The sequence below is a fragment of the Macaca thibetana genome, chromosome 1 (genome assembly GCF_024542745.1).
Source record: "Macaca thibetana thibetana isolate TM-01 chromosome 1, ASM2454274v1, whole genome shotgun sequence".
Classification (NCBI taxonomy): domain Eukaryota; kingdom Metazoa; phylum Chordata; class Mammalia; order Primates; family Cercopithecidae; genus Macaca; species Macaca thibetana.
In genome coordinates this window covers 42,379,882-42,405,077 of record NC_065578.1, presented here as the reverse complement: position 1 = coordinate 42,405,077, position 25,196 = coordinate 42,379,882, and the positions used below count along the sequence as shown (strand labels likewise).

Sequence of the window (25,196 nt, the reverse complement as noted above, 5' to 3'; positions counted from 1 at the left end):
TCCGAAATGCCTTTTGACACCACAACTTTCCCCTTTCCAAGTCCTTCTCATCTACCCTTAACATGACAGTCACTTGCTAACGGGTTTTTCTGCCACCTGCCTCTTTCCCCACCAGTCTTCCCACCTTGCCAATGGAGTGTTTTGTCTTTTCAAAACAAAGACACCCCTACCTAAGAAACCTTGGGTGGAGCCTGTTTACAGGACAAACTGTACTTTTTGGCATGGCATGGAGGCCCTTTTCAACATGACCCTCAGCCACCAACCATTTCAGTGGGTTCTTCTCCACTTGGACGCTCTTCTTTTGGACTCCTGGGTCTCCAAGCACCTCACAGGCCTCATTCTTCTCTGCTTTTTCTCAGGTTGTTCCCACAGCCTGGAAGGCTCTTCCCTGACTTGTCCATGATCAACCTCTACTCACCCTTCAAGGCCCAGCTCAAATGCCCCTTGCCCCAGAAACCTTCCACAAGTCCTGAAGGCATCACTGAACCCCTTTTCCAGGATGAGCCCACAGCACTGCATACAATGAGTTGAGCAGTAATTATTTTTATCTGGTCCAGGTTCCCAGTGATGAACTCCTTGAGAGTAGGAACACTATCACATTCATCTTGGAATCCTCTGTGACTGACACAGAGCTTGCTGTACAGGAAGCCCTCAAAAAATGTGTACTGAATGAATAAAATGCATGTCCTAGATGTTTGTATCTCATAGCAACTCTTATTTTCATATCTGCCAGTGTGCTAAGGAATGGAGTGGGGAGGCTGAGCTCCTGTCTGAATATGCAAATGAGACAGTGACCTCATTTTCTGTTATTTTCTAATGAGTTACTCTTAGATGCCATGTTTGCCGCGGCCTTCCTCAGCCTTTTTGGATTGAAGTGCCAGGGCCATGGCAACCTGAAGATGAGGTTCAGCTAGCTCCTGACCAGCATACACCAAGGCCACCAACTGAGGGTCTGGAATCAGTTGTGCCATCCACCCTCCATCCCCTGCCACCTGCAGTCCACAGGCACCAGTGGCCCATCCTGTGATGGACTTCTAGGCTTTCCCACTGGATTTCTACCTTGGTTCTTGGATAGGTCCTCTGCTTGGATGACGAGGATGGAAATTGCCGTTTTCTTCTTTCTTTTTTTTTTTTTTTGAGACGGAGTCTTGCTCTGTTACCCAGGCTGGAGCACAGTGGCGTGATCTTGGCTCACTGCAAGCTCCGGCTCCCGGGTTCACGCCATTCTCCTGCCTCAGCCTCCCGAGTAGCTGGGACTACAGATGCCCGCCACCACACCCGGCTAATTTTTTGTATTTTTAGTAGAGACAGGGTTTCACCATGTTAGCCAGGATGGTCTCGATCTTCTGACTTCGTGATCCGCCTGCCTCGGCCTCCCAGAGTGCTAGGATTACAGGCGTGAGCCACTGTACCCAGCTGGAAATTGCTTTTTTTTGAGCACTTATTCTGTACCAGGCCAGTGCCTGGTGCCTCATATGGTTATCCCATTCGATCTTGCAGGAACTCCCCCAGCCCTCAGGTTGCTGTTTTCTTCCTTGTTTTACAGATAGGGAGGGTGGCTCCTTGAGTTAAGGAATTTACCCAAGGTCTCCTGGCAGAAGAGTGGCGGAGCAGGGTAAACCAGGGTCGGCACAGTGGTTTTGAAAACTTTTTTTTTTTTAAATCTTCCAAGCTTTTTGCCAACAAAAAGAGCCCCACTGTTATCAACAAGCAGTCTCTTTCTGGTTGAAGGGGTGCGGACCCGGAGACCTGCACCCCCTGCCACACACCCCCGCCCCGGGCCCCTTCTTACTTCCTGCAGTTGCTGGAGTTACTTATTTGGATCCATGGGACTCCCCAACATGCAGGTTACAATGCTCCTGGAGAAAATGTTCTTCCAGGGACTTCACTCTGCTAGCCATCAGGGAGGCCCCGCTTGGGTCTCCTCTGCTTTCCACCCCACCCTGGCCCAGCACCCTCCAGGGCATGGGGAAGCAGAAGAGGACAGGATGCCGGCCCCAGCAGCCTCATGCTGATGCTCACACCCTCTGGCTAGCCTGTGGTCTTCCTTCTCCTACACCGATGTTTGCTTTGGCTGCTTGGCATGGAGAGAGGGACCCAGTTCCTCAGGCCTGTGCTCTGGTGATAGGGCACAGAGGGTGCTGGGTGATGTCAGCAGCTGACAATGCCTCCTGCTGTCACCCTGGTTCCCCTTCCCTGCTTGCTGCACTCCAGAGCCCCAGGTAGTGGTTCAGTGTACGGCTGCTGGTGTCTGAGGGCTCCACCAACTGGAGGCACTTCTATCTCTGGGCCTCTGACAGCTTTCATGGCCACGGAGTAGGGCAATGGGTAGATGGACTGGGCTGCTTTTCAGTGGGGACTGGTCGTAAGATGGCATGAGACCAGCCATGCCTGGATCTGGCCTGAATCACAGTGTGCTCTGCCCAGCTGTGTATGAACTGGCCAAGCTGGGAACTGGTTTGTTTCAATCTAATTGCAACCTGTTCTCATTCCAGTATTTTAATTATGGCATTAAAGAAATGTGAACATAAAAAGGTACGTGCTTTATAAATGTGATTCTGATGTTCCCTTTTGATACTAATTCACATTAATTGCCTCAGACGATACTGATACCCAAACAGAAATCTGGCAGAAGAATCCCGACTGGCATTCCTGATAACGTGCCTGTGTGGAGGCGGCAGTAATGGGGTCAGGCTCTCTGAACAGCCTATGAAGGATCTGGGGAGGTGGGTGTGAGGCGCTTATTAAACCAGAGTGAGGCCAGCTCTGGGAGGGTGTGGATAACTCAGGACACAAGAGATAAGGGTAGGGACCTGAGGCACCAGAAAAATCAGATGAGGCGTGGCCACGAGATATGGGTAGCAGAATAAAAAGGAGCAAGACAAAGTCAGGTGAAATGGGAGTTGGGAACAGAAGAGAGAAGGGAGAGGCTCAGGAGAGCTAAGATGATGTGGATGAAGGTCTAGAGGGCCCAGGGGCTGATGAGAGGAGTGGGGCAGGACATAGGTGTGCTCTGGATAAAGATGGGGTAGAAAAGAAGAACAGGGTGCCTGGGGAAGGGAGGTGGGCATTGGTGGGGTGGGGGGCAGGGTGCAGCATGGAAGTGCCTAGAAAACCTCCTAGGTGAGCTCTCAGCCACAGTCACAGCCAAGATGAGCTCAGAGGAGAGGAGAGGAGCCAAAATAAGACTTTAGGGGGAGCTACTGGGCCCCCAGACACCTGGGTAGCTCTGAAGACAGGTGGTCTCAGAGGGACCCTTGATGAGATCTCTCATCTTGGATGGCTTGGCCTCCCCAGGGGCCGAGGGGAGTGTGCAGGTACCTGCATGATGCGGACGTAGTCTGTGCGGTGCAGCTCGCCCTCCTTGACCACCTTCTTCTTGAGAGTGGCCAGGTTCCTCTCCAGATGCTCCCGCTGCCGGGCGTACTCCTGCTGCAGGTCTGTGTTCAGCCCTGCAATCTCCACCTGATGGGGCCCAGGAGGTTCTCAGTGAGGGAGACGAGACCCCGGAGGGCAGGGCTGGCAGGAGGGGAGGCTGAACTTACCATGTCTGCTCGCTGCACGTACTTCTCAAAGAGACCTCGAATCTTCTCCTTCAGCAGCCGCGGCTCCTGAATATAGGCTACGCAGTTGTGGAGGTCTGTTTTGAACCTTTTGACGAGCGCTTCCAAGTCTCGCTCCTGCAATCAGAGACATTTCCTTCTGGCACTGTAGGGTGCTCTCCAGGTGGAGGGGCGGGGGCTGCAGGCAGAGGTTAATGGCACAGCAAGGGAGAAGAGACGCCTCATCTGGGACTCACAGCTGACCACCAGGGGCCACACTGGGCACAGAGACTTAGATGGGCACAGAGCCAACAGGTGGAGGCACAAAAAGTCTTGTGCACCTGCCCTCGGCTGGGCACCTGGCCTGAACAGCCTATATGGGGCTTCATCCTTAAGAGGCCACACAGATGGGCTTCTTTATTGGCTCTGATTTCCTTCAGGACCACAGGCCTTAAAAGATGAAAGGAAGCTCATGTGGTTACCCATATCCCTTTAGAGCCAACACAGATGGCATCATTTCTCTCTTGCAGATTCCTGGCCGGGGCTTCCACGTCCCCCGTATTAGCTCATCCAGTGCTTACCCTTCCCGATAGTCAGGAGCGCCGATGTAAGGGGTCAGGTTGGTTTATCTACACACTTGGGCTAGCGTCCCCTCTTCATCGTGCTTTTCCCTGTCTTCCCCAGCCCTGACCTGGAGAAAGTCTCTCCTTTCTCTTGCTGCCATCCATGGCCCTTTCTACATGTTCCACCGTTTTCCACCTCTCAATGTAACTATTATGCACATGCCACAAATTCCTGATCATCGTCTTCAGCTTGGAAAGAGCAGGATCTGTATCAGTTCACATTTATGGCTCTGCAGCTGCTAGTGTTACCTAGTGCAGAGTTAATTAATGCTTACTGCAGAGAATGGAAAGTTCCAATCTTTTTTTTTTTTTTTTAGACGGAGTCTCGCTCTGTCACCCAGGCTGGAGTGTAGTAGTGCAATCTTGGCTCGCTGCAACCTCTGCCTCCCAGGTTCAAGCAATTCTCCCGCCTCAGTCTCCCAGTTAGCTAGGACTACAGGCACGTGCCACCACGCCTGGCTAATTTTTGTATTTTTAGTAGAGACGGGGTTTCACTATGTTGGCCAGGCTGGTCTTGAACTCTTGATCTTGTGATCCGCCTACCTCGGCCTCCCAAAGTGCTAGGATTATAGGCATGAACCACTGTGCCCGGACGGAAAGTTCCAATCTTATTCAACAAATGTTAAGGAGTGGCCTGTGCTAGGGAAGAGGGCACAACCGTGTCCAGGCCCATGTCCAGAAAACCTGGATTCCATTACTAGCTCTGTGTGTACTACCTAGCTGTGGGTGCTGGGTGAAGTTTCTTAATCTCCCAATTTTGGGGGCCTATTTTTTCTTATTTGTAACACAGAGAAATGGGAATCAATGATCTTTGAAGTTCCCCTGGCCTCTGCAATTTTTTGGTTGTCAAAGCCTTAAACCAGTGGCAACAAAATTGCCTCTCTGAGCATGTACTTTCCTCCACCAAAGAAGCCAAATGCTACAAATATTCCTGCCACGCTGACTTGCCACCTCCTTGATCACTTACCCAAAGTGATTTTATAGTCTCAGATGAGTTCAGTGATGTAAATCTACATGGGCCTGAAAGCAGGCAGGGCTGGGAGCAAGTAAAGAATGTGAGTTAAAATGGGAAACATGTCCTCGCAGTGGGCTGGCTCTGTCTCTTGGAAGCCAGCTGCCCATTGCAGATAGGTGCCAGATCCCGAATCCAAGAACTGCCAGACTCTGAAACCCTCACACCTTCTGTCTCTCTCTGCGCATCTCCTGATCGGTGGCTCTCAGTTTCTGCCACAATTCTGTGATGTTCAGCTCCAGTTGAGTGTTCTGCTTATGGAAATTCTCCAGTTCGGCTTCCATCTGTAGAGAACAAGGGAAACGAGTCAAGAAGAAGAAAGTGAGATAATGAAAACTGTATTTGAGAATCGTAGTCTTTCAGTGGGGACGCCGCCCCTGATACCCGGGCATTTCTTTTCTCATCCCCTTCTGTGTCCTCTGGATCAAAACCTTTCTCTACTTGCTTTCCTAACAGCTCCCCGCCCCTGGACTGATATGCTAAACCAGCATCACGTGTTTCCACGGCCAGGCTGGGACGTTTTCCCTCTGAGTCACTTTCCCTTTCCTTCAACCATGCTGATTGTTTTATTTTCTTGAATTCTTTATAAAGTGGTGCCACCCAAATACTAGAACCTCAACTCTAACCTGAGGCAGGGCTCCCCAGAGAGGCGCCTTCCTCGCCTGCTTTGTGAAGTTGTATGAGCGAATCTCGACCCTCTGGGGCCACGGGTCATTTAAAGCAGAAAGTTTGCAGGGACCAACACGTGGGCACCACCCATCTAAGGCATAAAACAGGAAAGGAGAAGCTGAGAAGGAGCCTCAGCCTCATCATTCTGTTGAAAGGTCTTAAAAAGTACAACTGAGAAGTGTCCTGTCTTCACAGGAAAAATAAGAAACCACCAGTGAGCTTCTGAAATACATATTTTTTAGATGGAGTCTTGCTCTGTTGCCCAGGCTGGAGTGCAGTCGTGTGATCTCTATCTTGGCTCACTGCAACCTCCGCTTCCGGGTTCAAGCAATTCTCTAGCCTCAGCCTCCCAAGTAGCTGGGATTACAGGTAACTGCCACCATGACCAGCTTTTTTTTTTTTTTTTTTTTTTTTTTTTTTTTTGTATTTTTAGGAGAGACAGGGTTTTACCATGTTGCCCAGGCTGGTCTTGAACTCCTGACCTCAAGTGATCTGCCCACCTCGGCTTCTCAAAGTGCTGGGATTACAGGCATGAGCCACTGTGCCTGGGCTGAAAGATTTTTTTAAAATTCACTGTTGCATTTATATTAACAAAAGTCATGGGAATGACAACTGGAGTGTCCAATTAGGATGAGACTAGCCGTGCGTGAGCTTTCATTGACCTAATTCCTAATGACTTATGGACTAAATATGGTGGACACTAGTATTTCTGTTAAAAGAGAGGTTTGCTGACTGTTTTGGGAGAATGGGATAGTTCACTGGGTTTTTTCACGGCTGGGTAGAGTAGTCCCTCCCTCTCTAGTCTATCCCAGGCCTTTGATCAAATTTCAAGGCTCTTGGCAACCTTCTGGGGGGTACCAGGAGGCCCTAATGAACCACATCCATGTTCTAGACACAAAGGGGCAGCTTTTAGAAGAACGTTTTCCTCATTATTAGAAGCATTTTGTATAGACAGAATAGCCCTGTGACCCAAAGCCTGGCATAAAGGTGGCATGCAAATATTTGACGAATGAACGAAAAATGGCAAGTGTGGTGGGCAAAGGAGAGCAATAGTGAGGGGCACGAGAAGAGCCTGAAACAACCTGCTTCTGGAAGAGGAATGATAAGATAAGAAGGCAGAATTGGCAGAGTTATGTAGAACCACCTTGTAGGGGACACCCATTGAGTGTGGGTATTTGCACAGCTAAAGAATGTGCCCATTAGAAAGGGCCGCCCAGCTTGTTGTAGACTTAGGGATCTAAAGCTGATTAAGAGGTAGTTTCTGCCTTCAAGAGGCCTCAGGTCTGCAGGGATAAGTAGTAAGTCAGAAATTCAGGTGGAGTAGGATAAACACTGCAGTCAAGGCAGAAAGCACTGTGTATACACAGAGGAGGTGAGCAGGCAGCGCCCAAAAAGATGGGATGTGTCCCCTGGATTTGGGAGGAAGAAAAAGTATTAGAGGACAAAGGGGGAAAGAATTCTAGGCAGAGAGAACAGCCTGCACAGAGAGGACCAGAGACATGGGCAGCCTGGCGCATCTCTGCAGGCTACAAGTGGCTCAGGGTGGCTGCAGGAGGGGGGATTTGAAGAAGGGGGAGAGGGGAGGGACAGGAGAGGCTGGCTGAGCTAGGTCATGCAGGACCCAAGGGCAGAGGCTCAAATGGTGAGAAGTTTGCCTTTACCCTGAAAGCTCAGAGAGCCGCTGAATGGAATGATGTAATTTGCATCTTGGAGGGCCTGATGCAGAGGTTCTACTGAATAGAGCAAGATGGGGGCCAGGCAGACCAGTCGGGAGCTGCCAGTGTGGCTGAGGAGACAGATGAGAGCGTCCTAGGCCAAGGCAATGGCAGCTGGAAGAGAGAAAGGGGGCTTCTATCTGAGGGGCTCCCGAAGATCATGTCTGAGTGCCTCATTCTCTAAATCTCAGGCCAACAGTGACAGATGAGGTTAGCATGGAGGGTGTACAGGAGTATATTATTTACTTCTGTTCATTTTTTCCCCCAGGCAAAGACTCATACTACTCTGAGAATAAAAATAATCTGTTTATAGAAAAATTGGGAAATATGTCAAATTTGAGTAGCTGGCTGGACAGCCAGAAGCCTAGCCCATTATGTGGAAACAAGCATCTTTCCCAGTGTGGAAATTCCATCTACTTTTCCATGTGTTTTTCATCGCACTCAGAGATTCTCAATGGGGCTCAGGCAGGAGATAGAAAGCATTTTGCCCCCCAGGGGACCTCTGGCAAGGTCTGAAGGCATTTTTTAGTTTTAACACCCTGGATAGGGGGTGCTTTTGGGATCTAGCAGGTAGAGACCAGAGATGCTGCTAAACATTCTACAATATACAGGACAGACCCTCCAAGACAGAGAATTACCTACCTCAAAATAGTAATAGTGCTGAGCTTGAAAAACCCTGCCCTAGATGAGTAAATAAATGAGTGTAAACTAAAACAACAAGCCTCAGGAAACCTCTCCCCTAGGCAGGGCAAAGGGACCCTTGAATCATCAGAGCCAAGTTGGAAAAAGAGTATGTGAGGGGAGGTACCTGAATCAGGAAGTGTTATAAGAGGTTGCAGCTCTATAAATGAGCCGAGGGCTTGAGGCTTCCTTCCTGGGAGAAAAGGACCTTTACAGGAGATCCACAGTGCATGAGCCAAAGACGTCTATGACCCCCAGAGGGAAGCCCCAAGGTCAGAGGCTCCTGGAAGCACCCAGGCCCAGATATCAGTCCTGATAGCAACTGGCACCAGCAAAAGGAAGTAGGAGGCATCCTGCTGGAATCACTCCCAAAGTGCGAGTGTATTCCCTGCTGAGCATTAAGGCCGTGGTTGGCCCCTGTAACTGCCAGAGAAGGTGAATGGTCCCCCCAGGTGTGTTGGTGGGGGAAGTAAGCTAACCATTAGCAAACAATGGACCTGACCTGAAATACAGCTGACAAATGTGTCAAATGAGGAGGGAGAAAGGGGGCAGTGCTGTGCTGGCCTCCAGGTGGGTGGGGCCTCTGTTCTTCCTCTCATCTTCTCAGGATGCTATGGTCTGAACCTTGGTGCCGTCCACCCCAAATTCCTATAGTGGAACCTGACCCCCAAAGTGAGGTCAGCTCTTTGGGAGGTGATTGGGTCACAAGGGCAGAGCCCTCACAAATGGGATTTGTGCCCTTTTATGAGGCTGGAGGGAGCTTATCTGCCCCCTTTTACCCTTCCATCACAAGAGGACACATAGCAGGTGTCATCTGTGAGGAACAGGCCTGGACACCAGATCTGCTGGAGTCTTGGTCTTAGACTTCCCAGCCTCCAGTACTTTCAGCAATACATTCTGTTGGCTATAAATTACCCCTTCTAAGGTATTTTGTTATAGCACCCCGAATGGACTGACAGCTGCCATTTTGGGGCCTGGAAATTAAGAATGGCAGGAGGCCCCGTGGAGGCAGGTCTGTGGTCAGCTGGGGACATCCTTTCTCATCCCAGAAGCCAGGGAAAAAGTCAGTGTCACAAGGACATACCCTCTCTGGGCGCCCTGACTCTGGACTGATCTCCACCGGGCTTCTTTACTGGGCCTACCAGAGCAAAGGCGCCATGGGGCAGAACCGGCACCACCACGGCTCTTGCACTTCTAGTTGGGTCATCAGTGCTCTCTGATACCCTTGTATCTGTTATCCTGGCTCAGCATAAACAATTAGAGGAGATGGAGGGGGAGCAGAAGCCTATTTTGTCTAGGGTGGTCAGGGAAGGCATATAGACTGAGACCGGAAAGATGCAAAGAAACCAGCCATGTGGCGATCTGGGGGAAGAGCCTTCCAGGCAGAGGCAGCAGCGCAGCAGAGGTTCTGAGATGGAAAAGCGTGACTTTAGGAACTGTCAGAAAGCCAGTGGGCTGGAGCAGGGAAAGGGAGCTTCGAGAGGAGGCTGGAGAGGCAGGGAGAGGCTGGATCACATAGGACCTTATGGGCCTGACTGGGACTCTGGATTTTACTGTAGGTGAGATGGGACCCCATTGGGGAGTTCACTCAGGCCTCTATGTGGAGACCAGACTGGAGGCTGGAGTCCAGTCCATATAAGAGATGGTGGCTGCTTGGAGCGGGGTGATAGCAGCAGCGGGAAAGGAGGGTTTGATGTGAGATATGTTTTGGAAATTGATCAGATAGATGTTGCTGATGATTTGGATACAGGAGTTACGAGAAGTGAAGAATCGAGGAAGACTTCTGCATTTCTGCATTAAGTAACTGGGTGGATCATGGACCACTAACTGAGAGGGAAAACTGGAGGAAGCGGGAGAGAAAAATCAAGAATTCAGTTTTAGATCAACATGGACTCCACCGTCAGCCCAGCAGGGGAGGCTGATGGGGAAACATATGTTGCAGGGAAAGGTGGTATGTGCAGGGGGACGGGAGACCTTACAGGATTCTCAGAAACCCTTGTCCAGTTGATCTTGCTTCTAATCTCGCCTCTCTACCTTCATCCTGTTTGCTTCCCAGAACACATTCTTAATTATGTCACTCTTCTGCTCAAGAGCCTCTGATGACTTCTCATTCCTTATCAGATGAAGTCCAAACACCATGGCCTCCCCTAGGGTCTCAACCAACATTTCCAGTTTGAGAACAAACGTTGAACCAGAAGGCTAGCCTGTTGGCTGAGTACACACTGCCCTCTGGTGGCCAAATGCCCAATAGCTGCGTCTCCCTTAGGAGGGCACAGAACACTGCACACGGTGGCACGGGTAGGGCCAAAGCCCATCTCCAGGTCCTGCAGCAAGTTAACTCCCAAGCGATTTGCTTTTGGACAGCTGAGCCTGCAGTAGGGCCACGGCCTTCCCAGTTGCACCGCTGTGGACTGGAGGCTGCATACACCTTGGGAGCAGAGAGGACTGTGAGGAGAGCTTCCTCTCAGTCCCTGAGGCCAGCTAGCCAATCGTGGAAGAAGAGACAGAGGGTCTGAGAGGCCAGAGTGTTGCAAATGGCTTCTCACCTCCTGAATCTGTTCCTTCATCACCCTGATCTCATTTTCTCGAGGTTCTATTTGCTTCTTCAGCTCCTTTATTTTGTAGTCAAGCACAAACTTGAATTTCCCCAGTTCTTGATTTTTCTTTTTCAGATCATAAATTCGCTTCTCCTGGGGGTGAGAAGAGACAGAAGTGAGAGATATCGTAAGGCTTTGGTATACTGCAGCCCTTTAGGGCAAAGAGCACGAAGCCTGTGACTCTCCCGGTTGAAGAGGTCAACCAGGAGACTCCTCTCCTCTCTTCGTCAGTACAGAGGCCGGCACTCTCCCCACGGGGCTACAGCACAGACCCCTCAGCTTCTGTACCAGGACTCTCATGCATTCACTCACTCATTCATATTAGGTTGTGAACAATGGTATTTTCCAACGATGGCCCCCACAGCGTCTTCCACCCCACACTCCAGCTGTTCTCCAGCGTGACCTTGCTGCTTCTCCATCAGGAGGTGGAAGTAAATCCCCTTCCCTTGCATTTGCCTGGACTAGTGACTTGTTCATAACCCAAATAATGCAACAGAAGGGAGACTGTGTGGCTTCCAAGGCTAGGCCGAAAAAGGCCAAGCAGTTTTTACCTGGCTCTCTTGGGACACCTGCTCTGGGGGAGGCCATCTGCTATGTAAGAAGTCCAACTACACTGAGACATCCAGGCTGGTGGGCACATTAGGGACTCTGGTCAAAAGACCCAGCTGAGCCTAGCCTCCCAGACATCCCTGCCAAGGTGCCAGACATGTGATTGAAGAAGCCACATTGGATGTTGATCTTCCAGCCTCCAGCTGTTTTGAGTCACCCCCAGTAGTCCCAGCTGAAGCCCCAGACATCGGGGACAGAGATAAGCCACTCTGTGGTACCCTGTCCAGATTCCAGACCTGTGGAACCTGTGAGCAGAATAAAATAGTTGCTTTCAATCACTAAGTTTTTCCTTTTGAGACAGGGTCTGACTCTGTCACCCAGGCTGGAGTGCAGTGGCAAGATCTCGGCTCACTGCAAACTCTGTCTTCCAAGTTCATGCGATTCTCTTGCCTCAGCCTCCTGAGTAGCTGGGATTACAGGCATGTGCCACCACTCCCGGCTAATTTTTGTACTTTTAGTAGAGACAGCGTTTCACCATGTTGGTCAGGCTGATCTTGAACTCCTGACCTCAATGATCCACCTACCTCTGCCTCCCAAAGTGTTGGGATTACAGGCGTGAGCCACCACGCCTGGCCTCAATCACTAAGTTTTAAGGTTAATTCGTTGCATGGTGATAGTAATCAGAACATAAATATATCCATCTCTCAAACATTTACTGAATGAAGATCTTTTGCCAAGTATTGGGTTTCCAAATATAAATACAGCACAGTCCCTTGCCCTTAAAAGAAAACACTAGCTGGGAAAGAAGATACAGAAGCAAATCTAAGCCTAAAATGTGACAAATGTTGTAAAAGAGGAAAGCACAGAAGGCAAAGTATATATTGAGGGTGCTGAGAATGACTGGCTTGAGAGCCAAGTGGTGGTTCATGGGGGAAGTGAGAGGTGAGGCTGGGGAAATAGAGGAGGGAGGTGAGGGTCTTCGTGTTGGGGGAAAGAATTCAGAATTTATCTCCTAGGCAACGGGCTGGCAAACTACAGCCTATGGGCCACATTTGGCCTGCCGTCTAGTTCTGTAAAGCTTTATTGGAACACAGCCAAGTTCATTCATTAATGTTTTTTTTTATGGGTGGTTTCACTCTACAGCAGCGGTGTTGATTCATGTTGATTCGTTGAGACAGACCACATTGCCTCCAAAGCCAAAAATATTTACTACCTAGGCCTTTACAGAAAGAGCGTGCTGACCCCTGCTGTAGCAATGGGGAGCTGTAAGGGCTTTGAGCAGGAGAGTGGCGGCATTGCACCTGCACCCTGCCAGTCCATGGTGATGGAAGGTGGGAAATGAGGCCATTAGACTGCTTAGGAGGCTGTTGCCATTTTCTAGGTGAGGAGGCCTTCATCTCTTTCTTGTCAAAGCCCCCTTTGAGAATCTGAACAGAACTTTGGATCCTCCCTAAAAAATAAAATAAAATAAAATAAAATAAAAATAAAAAGCCCAGATTCATACACTGATACTCACATGCAGAAATGACATCTAGGCATGATCCCATGTCATCCTTACAAGACCCCTTGAGGTGGTGATCATCCCCATTTTATAGGTGAGAAAATGAAGGCTGAGAGAAGTTGCTCGAGGTGCAATGGCCAGTAAATGGAACCTGTGCCAGACCTAGTTCCCTAACACTGAAGCCCATGTTCTCAGCCCTTGGAGAATTCCTCCTGCCTTGGGCCATAGTGGCAGAGGCGATGGAAAGGAGGGCACGGAATCTGGATGTGCTCAGGAGGATGATACTACATGGTCTGCCCCACAGAATGTGATGTCTCTGTCATCTGAGTGTTTGGAAGAAAGGCATCCCCAAAGTAGAAGCAGCCTCCTGGACAGGGTCAACCCCAGGAGAGTCCCACTGCGACACGGGGACCACGTGGGCAGTGTGGCAAGTGAGCTGCCCCCAGTCCATGGGGGAGCGCCTCCGAGGATGCCTGGAGCAGTGGAGTCAGCTGACTCAGGTTCTGCTCGCAGCCCGTCACCTATTGAAGTGTGTGACCCCTGGGCGAGATACCCAGCCTCTTGGAGTTCAGCTTCCCGAACCATAACACTGGGTTCTCAGGCCCCCTGGGTTGTTGGCAGAACTGAATGCGATGTGTTGATAGCGATTAGCCCAGCGCCAAACACACAAGAGGCGCTTCATTGACCGCTGGTTCCCTCATCGAGTTAAAGAAATGCGTCCTGAGAAGCTAGAGACCCTCTCTCCCCTGAGCTTTGCCTTCCTTGCCTTGGCCCATCTGGCCATAGCTGAGGGAGGACAGAAGGAGAGCTGTCACCTTGTCCTGAATAGTCTCGTCTCTTTCCTGGATCTCTCGCTTGAGGCCTTGGATGTCCTTCTCCAGAGACTTAATGACTCCTTGCAGCTTCACCTGCTCTCCTTTTAGGGTCTCGATGTCATTGGTTCGTTCTTCAATCTCCTTCTGCAGGCTGCTGAACTAGAAAAGCGAACGGCAACAACAAAGACCACTAAAGTCAGAACTCATCTCCATTCCTCCCACTGCCTCAATGTAAGGGGTTCCCCACCACCGGCCAACTGTGATCTGAATCACCCCACCTTCTGTGGCCTGAAAACACTTAGCACTCAACATTTCTGGGATTTTAGGAATGAATATTTGGAGAATTTGGGACAGTTCAGGAATTTCCCAGGCCAAATGGATGATGTAGTATTTGTCCCATAACATCCAGGCCCATTCCCCTGTGAGAGGACTGTCTTCACAAGAGGTTCCGGAGACCGGTGCGCCAAGTGGACCAGAGACTTCTGTGACCACACTCATCTTGAAAGGCTGGGATCCACCCTGCATCAAGGTCACAGAAAGTGGGCTCTAACTGATGAGCCATCTTAGCCATGACCAAGAAGGGAAGACTGATTGTCCCCTGGATTTACTAGTGTGCTTTCTAACAGGAAGAAACTCGAGCTTGCTTTGAACTTAGCTTCTCCAGGGCTAAATGTTTTGGGGAAACTGAGTTGAATCCTCCCTCACCCTCGATGGTGAGTGAACTAAAAACATCTTCCTCACTTTGTAAACTAAGCATCCTACACCCCCGTTCCCTCTTCCACCCGTAGTGCTGAACGGGAGACGCCCACGACTCCCTGGACCAAGAGCCTGAGGATGCCCCCAGGCCAAGACTTCATCTACGTCATCCCCAGAAGACCTTATTTCCATTTCCATTTCCATCGGAGGGCTAGCTCGGAAAACACTGACTGAATCCTACTTGCCAATAAGTGAAAACTAGAAAGCCTCTATCTGCACACAGGGAACCCCAATATCCTGTGAAAAGGAGAGCAGGGAAGCCCGTGTGGCTGCCTTTCCGAGGGCGTGGTGGGGAGGGTCCGTCTGCGTGAGTGTGCGCTGGCTCGTGCTCTTCTCCCGGCCTGCTTGCTGAAGATGGGGACAGGCAGGACCCTGGCCAGGCCCCCCAGGCTGGTCAGTCCACCCACCCCAGCTTTCTCTGCAACACCCTCGCCCACCCCAGGTCTCTGGGAGAACAGCCTGCTACCTTCTTCCTCATGATGCCTGTTTCTCCCTTGAGCCGCAGGTTTGATTCCTTTTCATCCCGAAGCTTTTTCTCATACTTGGTTTTGATATCTTGGATTTCTCGGTCTTCATCTTCTTCAATCTGCTTCTTGGTCTCTTCAAATTCCCGCAGCTGCTGCCTGACATCTTCCTGTGCCTGGCTCAGAGAGAGTGGGCATGTGGTCAGGGGAGAAGGGACTCCCGCACCTTTGTGCCCACAGGGCTTGAGGTGAGATGAGCATGGGGACCTGTCCCAAGGAGTGGGAGGTGAGCGCCATTCCAGAAACGGAGACCATGGCCACAGGGCCCTTGACCTGTCCACCTTCTTCCCGTCTGTCCTCTCTTCCTGCCTCCCCTCTTTTCCTACCAAATCAGGCCTCATGCTCCATCACTTCAACCCCAACCTTTCCAACACCCATCCCTGTTCTCCTTTGGTCTTGTTCACTGGAAACCCAGGCTTCCCATATTTTTCTCTCACAGAACTTGTGACAATCGTAATGTTATATTTATTTGCGATGTTATTTGGCTCTCTCCCCCATTAGATACAAGTTCCTTGGCGGTAGAAACCGTGTCTGTCCCCAGGTACAACACATCCTGGCATACAGTGGCTATGCCATGGAGATCTGAGTGAATGGTGGCTTTTCTCTGGGAAAGGGAGGCACAGCATGGCTTCCTGTGAGTACCTCTTCCAGAAGGGTGGTTTTCTCCTGCAGTTTGGCCTCGTAAAACTCAGTCAGCTCCTCCAGGGCCTGGCTCTTGGTCTCATCATTATCCCGGAGCTGTTTTTCATACTCTTCCTGCATCCTCTGGGACTTGAGCTGCAGCTCCTGGTACTTCTCATATTCTAGAAGCAACTTTTGGTTGTTGCAACATTCTGGAGAGAAGCAAGGAAGGTATTTAAGGTGGCAGAGCAGCACCTGCCTCAGGGACACCCAGGAGCCTTGGGCACTTTCCCATTCCTTCCAGCACCAGCTGGAGCAGCTGCCTCCAGAGCCAAGATTCAAATGCCTGCCTGGCTTCCTCACCGCCACCCCCTCATCCCGTCATCTCATCCGGTAGCCAAACTCCCTGCCTGCCTGCTCTGGGAAGAAAAGTTTCCAGGAAAGCACAGAGTGGTATCTGGGGACTCAGGGCCAAGAAGAATATCCTGAGTGTGAAAACTAGGTGTTAGGACCCCCACTTTATAGAAGAGTAAAGTGAGGCTCGGTAAGGTGAGGTGACTCCCTAGAGCACCTGGCAAGTACGTGGTGAGCCTGGGACCCAAGGCAAGACTGTCAGGTTCCAAACTTGAACTTTTCCATGTCTCCTACTTTCATGCAATAGGTGTTTAATGTGCTGAGTGAATGAGTAAAAACCACCGTGAGTTCCAGGGGATACACGTAGCCTGTTTTTAGACAGAGCTATATTCCCTGAGACTTCTACCGTGTCTGGGGGACTCTCAAGTGTTTCCCCATAACCTAGCTCTTCCCACCCTAACCAGCGAGGCCTCTACTTGTGGGCTCACCCAGGTCTTGCAGTTCCCGGCTTTGCTTGTCTAGGAGGTCTTCTATGTGCTCACGGTGATAAACATCCTGCTTTTCTTTTTCTGTTCTTAAGACCTAAAACAGAGTCCCATTTCCTCATTTACACACATCTGCTGAAAGCACTATGAGGGCAAGAACTGACTTTACAAGTTACACCCTTCTTCACTCACAAACATTTCTCAAGCCCTTATTTTGCACCAAGCACTGTTCTATGAAGCAACAACCACATTGTCACCTTTTATTTATGTTATATTCTACTGGAAAAGCTCTATACTGTTCCTATTTCTATTCTTGCTACTAAATGGGTTTGTCAATGATGAGTTCAGTTTTGGACACGTGTCAAAAGGACTTCTGGATGAAAAAGTAGGGATTCATTTGAATCCTCTGTTGCCGGCACATTGCTGTCAATGAAATCCTTGGGTGTGTTCATGGGTAAAGCTTCTGAGCAAGTGTTTTCTTTAACTGAGCAGGAAAGCTTTCAGGCTTGGGGGGCGAGTTGGAGGTGGTGTGCCATCTTCAGGACCTAACTTTGCGCCTGGCTTATATACAGGACCAAATAACTGTTGGCTAAAAGAATAAAATTATAAAATGAATTAATTAACACAATTAATAGCCAAGGTTTTTCTTTCTTTTTTTTAGCAAAACTTTATGACCCATAGACATTAAAGAAACAAATATCCCTCAAGCACATAATTGGGAATTTTTTTAGGGGGTGAGGGACAGGGCCTCACTCTGTCATCCAGGCTGGAGTGCAGTGGTGAGATCATGACTCACTGCAGCCTCCACCTCTCAGGCTCAGGCAATCCTCCCATCTCAGCCTCCCAAGTAGCTAGAACTACAGGCACATGCCAGCATGGCAGACTCATTTTTTATTTTATGTTGGAGACAGGGTCTCACTATGTTAACCATGCTGGTCTCAAGCTCTCAGATGCAAGCAATCCTCCTGCCTAGGCCTTCCAAAGTGTCAGGATTATAGGGGTAAGCCACCTTGCCCAGCGGGGATTTTAGATAGGAGTCCAGATTTGTGTAGAACAAAGAAAAGAATCTGGGAGAGTCCCGGACCAAATCTAACTATGTAAAGGCCATGTAGACTAATTTTATTTAACTTCCTGACAACCCAGGAATTCTGCTAGTTATTCTCCATCTATGCTTTGATTTTCTTATCTTTTTGCTTTGTTTTTCTTTTCTTTTCATTTTGTTTTTAAATAAGTTTCTCCTAATCATAATTCTCATTGTAGATAATTTAGAAATTACATAAAGGATAAAAAACAAAATTTAAATTATCTGTAATCTCAACTTCCAGAGATAATTATACTGTTATCTATTTTCTGTATGTATTTTACTACTATAGATTAATTAATCTGTTAATACCACTAATACCGATTAATACCATTCACCATAAAGTGGTTTATATTCTGCTTTTTTTTTTCACTTAGCAATTGATTGTAAGCATATTTATTTATTTATGTTTTTAGATAGAGTCTCTGTTGCCCAGGCTGGACCACGTTGGCCAGGCTGGTCTCGAACTCCCGACCTCAAGTGATCCGCCCGCCTTGGCCTCCCAAAGTGCTGGGATTGCAGGCGTCAGCCACTGTGCCCGGCATTTCTGATATCAACAACTATGCTTTAAAATTGGACATTTTCACATATCTTACTGTTTGAGCATAGCTTGGGCAGTATATGCCAGTCCTGTCTTGAAAGTGGAAATTTCTTGTTATTTGCGCTTGTTGGTCAGTCTTTTAAACAGACCTGGTTTTTTGTTTTCAAGGACTCCATTTCCTGGATGAACTTGTCTGTTAGCTCCTTAATCTTCTCAGAATAGTTCATGTCCTTTAGTCGGAGTTGATACTCATTCTCCATTTTTAATTCCTCCACACGAGTCTTTAGCTCCAACATAACCTGAGCCTTTGGGAGAAGGACAGAGAATCAAGAACACTGACAGTGAGGGTGAATCAGAATATTTAAACCTGTGGCCTTGACCTGAGACCTGCAGCTCTGCCTAGCTTCAAACTCAATGTGTCTCAACTGGAACCTGTCATCTTTTCCCCAGAAGACACACCGGCTAAAAACGAGGAGACACATGAGCTTCCTCCTCTATCCTCAAAAAGTCCTTACTACATTGTGCTAGTAATGCTCTCATCTCTTTCAAGTCGGCCTAAACGTCTCCTGCTTGATGAGGCTGACTTGGACCACACTGTTTAATTCTGCAACCCCTTCCCATTCCCAGGACCCATCACCTTTCTTACTCTGCTCTACTTCTTCTTATTTCCTTAGATCTTGCACTTTCTATAATTTACTTATTATTTTATTATTTTTATTCTTCTTTCCCCGTTAGAACTTGCTCTACATAGATCAGAATCTTTGTAGGGTTTGTTTGCTGATATATCCCAAGTACTGGAACAGTGTCTAACACAGAGTAGGATCTCAGAAGATATTTACTAAAGCATGACTCCTGTCCCCATAGAACTTAGAGTCTACTGAGGCAGTCAGATAAACACATTATGACAAATCGTGGTAAGTGCCCAAAGCTGGGTCCCTCTTGATGTCTTCTTAGACTCACTTTTATTACTTTAAATCCTAACTCTTCTGTCTTGCTGGTTTTTATGCCTAGTATCTTCTTATACTTCCTTTTTTCTTTCTTTTTTTTTTTTCTTTTAAGACTTGGTTTCACTCTGTCACCCAGGCTGGAGTGCAGCAGTGTGATCACGGCTCACTGTAGCCTTGACCTCCTGGGCTCAAGTGATCCTCCCACCTCAGCCTGCCAAGTAGCAGGATGCCCCACCACACCTGGTTAATTTTTATATTTTGCCTAGAGATGGGGGTCTCACTATGTTGCCCGGGCTGGTCTCAAACTCCTGGGCTCAAGCAATCCTTCTGCCTCAGCCTCCCAAAGTGCTGGGATTATAGGCCTGAGCCACTGCACCCGGCCTAGTGTCTTCTCCCATCATACTCACTGATGCCAAAGTTTTCTAAAAATACTATAATACACACACCCTTCATTTCCTTAAAAAGATAATGTCGATGACAAGAGTGGGTCAGAATGCAGTGTTTTCTTCTTGCTTACCTACGGGGAGACCCCATGCATCCCTATCTCACCATTTCTGGTCTGTCTCCTCTACCACCTGTGAAAGACTTGATATCAAGGAACTGAATTACACACATTTCTGCATTTCTGGCCAGCAGACTAGTGAGGATCTGGTGCACAGGAAGTACTGAGATGAAGGATAAGCACAAATTGCACGTGCAAAGTCAGAGAAGAGGGAGCAGGAATGCCTGGCCAGGGCACTCACTGCATGTGACATGGCACAGGTGGGATGCACAGGAAAGGGCAGCCAAGACTGCGTCAGACCATCAGGGGTCTGGTAGGCCATGCTAGGAAGTTTGGATTTTATCCTAGAGGGCTTCCAAAGGTCCTCATCAAAGCTGATCAGTCTGACTTTGGTGGTATAAAGATTTCTCCCATGGCGGTATGCAGCACGGACTAGATTAAGGAAGGACCAAAAGCAGGATGATGAGTTGCTGTGGGTGGGGCGCAACTGCATAGACTAGGTGAGAGACGGACAGGGTTTGGACTGAGGTAGGGGAGGGGACTGGAGAGGAATGGAGAGGTTGGAGAGAGTGAGTTTAGAGAGGGTAGTGCCTGATTGGGTGTGGGGTGGAGAGGTAAGGATCATGGATGAAGGCTGTCTCCTAGGTAGAAGGGCTGGTACCTGAGGGTGGGGCTTGGCCTGTCTTGCTTCACTGCTTTATCCCCAGAACCTAGCATAAAACTAGCAACACGGTCAGCACTGAATGAATACTTATCAATGACCCCAGGGGTCTGCCCTGGCTAGTGGGATATATTTATCCATGGGAATGACCCGGCCTTTGACATGTTGTGTTTGAGGTCCTTGTTCAGCGTCCTTTCTTCATCTCTTCTCCACGTTGCTGCAGAGTAATCTCTCTGAGATGCGAATCATATTGTCATTCCCTAGCTTAAATTTATGAACGGTCCTTATGAACAATGTGCAGCCTAATGCATGGTGTAAAAGGCCCCCCTGACCTGTTTCTCTCCAGCTTCATCTTCAGCCCTTCTCTCTGGCACACCCTAACTAGGAGCAGCTTTGCAGATCACCGCTCCCTCATCCCTCTGCACACACTCACTGCTCATTGCTCAGTGGCCCTTGTCCATTTGTTCTGGAAGGCTCTGAGCAAGGCTCATGTCCTCTGGCACCATCTGGCCTGAGCCAAGTTCCTTCCCCTGTGCTCCCACAGCGTCGTTCTTTCATGACACTTCATTCCGCCGCACGTTTAATTCCCTTCTTTATGATACTCTGCCCTCTTCCCAGGCTATCAGCTAAAGGATGCTCTGTGTGTTTTCTCTCTACATTCCCAGACCTTAGTATAGTGTCAGGTACACAGCAGACCCCTCTGTAAATCCTAGGCAGAGAAGGTAAATCATGGCCTGAGAGTTACGTAGACTATAATAGAATATAAAGAGAGCTGAGAATTCCAGGAACATGCTTTTAAAGGGACAGGCGGAGGAAGAGCCAGGACAGGAGTGGGGAGGAGGAGTCACAAAGGTTTACAGGGAACAGAGTGTGGTCACATGGATGGTAAGACAGAAGGGAGTTTCAAGAAGGAGCGGTACATGCACGAGTCATTTCCAGCCTGGCAGTGGTACTGTCAGGTCCATCTAGGGGCTGTAGTCAAAAGTCAGCATGGGCACCTTCAGGCCTTTGGTTTAGCCTGCTGTCTCCTATTTGGCCTCTTCCCCTACCCTCTGGGAAGAACAGAAAAGATAACAGAGAAAAGGAGGGGTTCCTTCTGCAGCAGGTCAGGCCCCCACTCTCACGGGGCCCTCCCTCATCCTCTTCTCCCTCTTTGCTTTTCCTGCGGAAAATTCTAGGGAGCTCTAGAAGGGATCTCCAGCACATGCCAGAGGCTTGTCACTCTGCTTTGTGGCAGTGTTGCATTGCTGCTCTGATGGCTTTACTTGTTTCTATCCTTTACCTGACTGAACTTCCTGGTCATGTCACAGGGCCCATACCTGTCTTTTTCACACATGCATCCCCAGTGCCTAGCAAATGGTAGGTATTCAATAAACACAGTTAAGATTCTGGACAAACAGCAATGACTGTGTAGCTCTGTGATCCTCCATGAGCCTTGTGTGTTTATCATCCATTCAGCTTCTCCCTTAGGGAGCATAGCACAGAGCTATGCACTCACATCTCTGCAAAACGCACCTTTGTGAAATGTTTACTGCATCAACAGGAAGGAAGGGATGTTCCTTTGGTGTAGTGATTAAAGGAGGGGGCTCTAGATCAAATCTGGATTAGAACTCTGGTCCTATTAGTTATTAGCACACTGACTTTGGACACATCCCTCAAGCTCTCCTAATTTGTTTTTTGAAACATGGGGAGAATGACAGTATCTTCTTCATAGAAATGTTGTGACATTTAAATGAGAATATACTTTACTTTTGTAAATATTTATTGATTATCTTCCATGTGCCCAGCATGTGCTAGAAACTGTTGGTCATAAGAGAACTGTATGTTTCATTGTTCTTGGTTTCAAAGAGTAGGAAGAGGAAAATCAGATCACAGAATAAAAGCAAAGCACAGTGTAAGTCAAGATGATCACATGGCAGAAAGACAGGCAGAGTAGGGTGGACAGTGGCAGTGAGGAGGAGAGCTTGGTTGTGTGGACAGCGCATGTGCAGGGAGCCGTGGGGGCCTGCACTGGACACAGGTTGTAGCCAGGCTGTAGAGGGCCCTGGTGCTGGACCCGCATTTGAATGCAGTCTGGTAAGGAATTCCATGTCCCTCTTCATTAGATCCAGTTCTTACCTTTTCTTCCATGTCTGTTTTAGTCACAAGCACCTCTTCGGCAAAGCCCACCTCCCTCTCTCGCTTGATTCCCCGGCCATCCTTATCAAAGACCTTCCAGGTGAACAGGCAGCCATCCTCAGCAGCAGTCAGCAGGAATTGATCATCAAAGGTTAGCAACATCTGAAGAGAAAAAGGTCATGGCCAGGAAGCTTTCAAGGCCACAGATGACCAGGGCTGCGCCAGCTGTTGTACAAGGCTTCCCCCCATGCAATCCTGGGCACAGCCTCACAGTGGGGTAAACTAGATCCCAGGTAAGAATGAGACAGGAGCCCTCACAGGCATCTGTTAATGAATAGAAGAAGCAAGGTTATGTCTACATTTCCTGTGGATTTGGAATCTGAAGAGTCAGCTATTATCTAGAATATATAAGGAACTCTCAAAAACTCAACAGTAAAAAAGTCAAACAATTCAATCAGAAAGCAGACAAAAGATATAGAGACATTTCACCAGGGAAAATATACAGATGGCAAGTAAGCACATGAAGAGATGTTCCACATTATTAGCCATTTAGGAAAATGCAAAATTAGGACCATGATGAGATATCACTACACACCCATTAGAACAGCTAAAATAAAAAAACAGTCACAACACCAAGTGCTGGCAATGATGCAGAGAAACTGGGTCTCATACATTCTTGGTGGAAATGGAAAATGGTACAGCCAATCTGGAAAATAGCTTGGCAGTTTAAAAAAAAAAAAACCTGAATATACACGTACCATATGATTCAGCAATTATACTCCTGGGCATTTATCCCAGAGAAATGAAAACTTATTTCCACACAAAAGCCTGTATATGACTGGTCACAGCAACTTTATTTATAATAGCTGAAAACTGGAAAAAATTAAAAATATCCTGCAATAGGTGAATGGCTACACAAACTATGATTTGCTTTTCGTGGAACACTACTCAGCAATAAAAGGAATAAACTATGCCTGATACACAACACAACTTGGATGGATTTGAAGGGGATTAAGCTGAGTGGAAAAAGCCATAATCAGGACATTAAGCTAGAAAGCTTCTGCACAGCAAAGGAAATAATCAACAGAGTGAAGAGACAACCTGTCAAATGGGAGAAAATATTTGCAAACTATTACTCTGACAAAAGACCAATATCCAGAATACACAAAGAACTCAAAAAACTCAACGTTAAACAAACAAAAAAATTTAAAAATCTCATTAAAAAGTCAGCTAAGGGGCAGGCGCGGTGGTTCACACCTGTTATCGCGGCACGGTGGGAGGCCTAGGTGGGTGGATCACCTGAGGTCAGAAGTTTGAGACCAGCCTGGCCAACATGGTACAACCTCATCCCTACTAAAAATATAAAAATTAGTTGGGCGTGGTGACAGGCACCTGTAATCCCAGCTACTCGGGAGGCTGAGGCAGGAGAATCTCTTGAACCTAGGAGTGGGAGGTTGCAGTGAGCTGAGAGCGCACCATTGCATTCCCGCCTGGCCGACAAGAGCGAGACTCTGTCCAAAAAAAAAAAAAAAAAAAAAAAAAAGAAAAGAAAAAAAAGTGGGCTAAGGACATGAACAGACATTTCTCAAAAGAAGACATACAAATGGCCAGCAAGCATATGAAAAAATGCTCAACATCACTAATCATCAGGGAAATGCAACTCAAAACCACAATGAGATACCATCTTACCCCAGTTAGAGTAGGTATTATTAAAAGACAACAAATACAACAAATAACAGATTCTGGCAAGAATGTGGAGAGAAGAGAACTCTTATACACTGTTGGTGGGAAGGTAAATTAGTACAACCACTATGGAAAACAGTATGTAGACTTCTCAAAAAAACCAAAAACAGAACTACCATACAATCCTGCAATCTCATTACTGGGTATTTACCTAAAGGAAAGGAAATCAGTATATTGAAAGCATACCTGCACCCCACCCCCAATATTTATTGTACCACTATTTACAATAGTAAAGATATGGAATCAACCTAAGTGTCCATCAGTGGATAAATGAATAAAGAAAATGTGGTATATATACCCACTGAAATACTATTTGGCCATAAAAATGAATGAAATCATGTTTTTGCAGCAACATGGATGGAACTGGAGGTCGTGAAGTTAAGTGAAATATGTCAGGTACAGAAAAACAAATATTGTATGTTCTTATTCATATGTGAGAGCTAAAAAATGTTGACCCTAGCTGGGCGTGATGGCATGTGCCTGTAATCCCAGCTACTTGGGAGGCTGAGGTGGAAAAATCGCTTGAACCCAGGAGGCAGTGGTTGCAGTGAGCTGAGATCGTGCCATCGCACTCCAGCCTCGGCGACAGAGTGAGACTCTGTCTCAAAAAAAAAAAAAAAAGTTGACCTTATGGAGGTAGAGAGTGGCATGATGGATACTAGGGAAGAGTGTATGGGTGGGTGGGGTGATAAAGATTGGTTAACAGATACAAACATTAGATAGAAGAAATCAGTTTTTTCTTTCTTTCTTTTTTTGAGACAGAGTCTTGCTGTGTTGCCCAGGCTAAGAGTGCAGTGGCACGATCTCCCGGATCACTGCAACCTCTGCTTCTCAGGTTCAAGCAATTCTCCTGCCTCAGCCTCTTGTGTAGCTGGGATTACAGGCATGCACCACCATGCCTGGCTAATTTTTTGTATTTTTAGTAGAGATGGGGGTTTCACCATGTTGGCCAGACTGGTCTCAAATTCCTGACTTCAAGTGATCTGGCTGCCTTGGCTTTCCAAAGTGTTGGGATTACAGGCATGACGCACATGCCAGGTTGAAGAAGAAATAAGTTCTAATGTTTGATAGCAGAGTAAGGTGACTATAGTTAACAACAATGTATTGTATATTTTTAAATTGCTAGAAGAGAGGACTTGAAATGCCCTCAACACACAGA

The 25,196-nt window shown here is 48.0% G+C and overlaps 1 protein-coding gene across 3 annotated transcripts in view; it reads right to left on the bottom strand.

Moving 5' to 3' along the window:
- CFAP57 (cilia and flagella associated protein 57) overlaps positions 1–25,196 on the bottom strand; it is a 76,230-nt gene that overhangs the window by 16,996 nt on the left and 34,038 nt on the right. The window contains exons 12-22 of one of the 3 annotated variants that reach the window (XM_050797627.1): positions 22,295–22,456; positions 18,216–18,371; positions 16,448–16,541; positions 15,627–15,817; positions 14,927–15,100; positions 13,705–13,863; positions 10,790–10,932; positions 5,804–5,894; positions 5,345–5,461; positions 3,546–3,680; positions 3,322–3,465 (exon numbers count right to left, since the gene is read on the bottom strand). In XM_050797627.1, the coding sequence (XP_050653584.1) occupies positions 3,322–3,465; positions 3,546–3,680; positions 5,345–5,461; positions 5,804–5,894; positions 10,790–10,932; positions 13,705–13,863; positions 14,927–15,100; positions 15,627–15,817; positions 16,448–16,541; positions 18,216–18,371; positions 22,295–22,456 (1,566 nt within the window). Of the gene's footprint in view, positions 1–3,321; positions 3,466–3,545; positions 3,681–5,132; positions 5,462–5,803; positions 5,895–10,788; positions 10,933–13,704; positions 13,864–14,926; positions 15,101–15,626; positions 15,818–16,447; positions 16,542–18,215; positions 18,372–22,294; positions 22,457–25,196 lie in introns of those variants that run through there. The other 2 variants (XM_050797613.1, XR_007727401.1) reach the window with 2 other exon arrangements.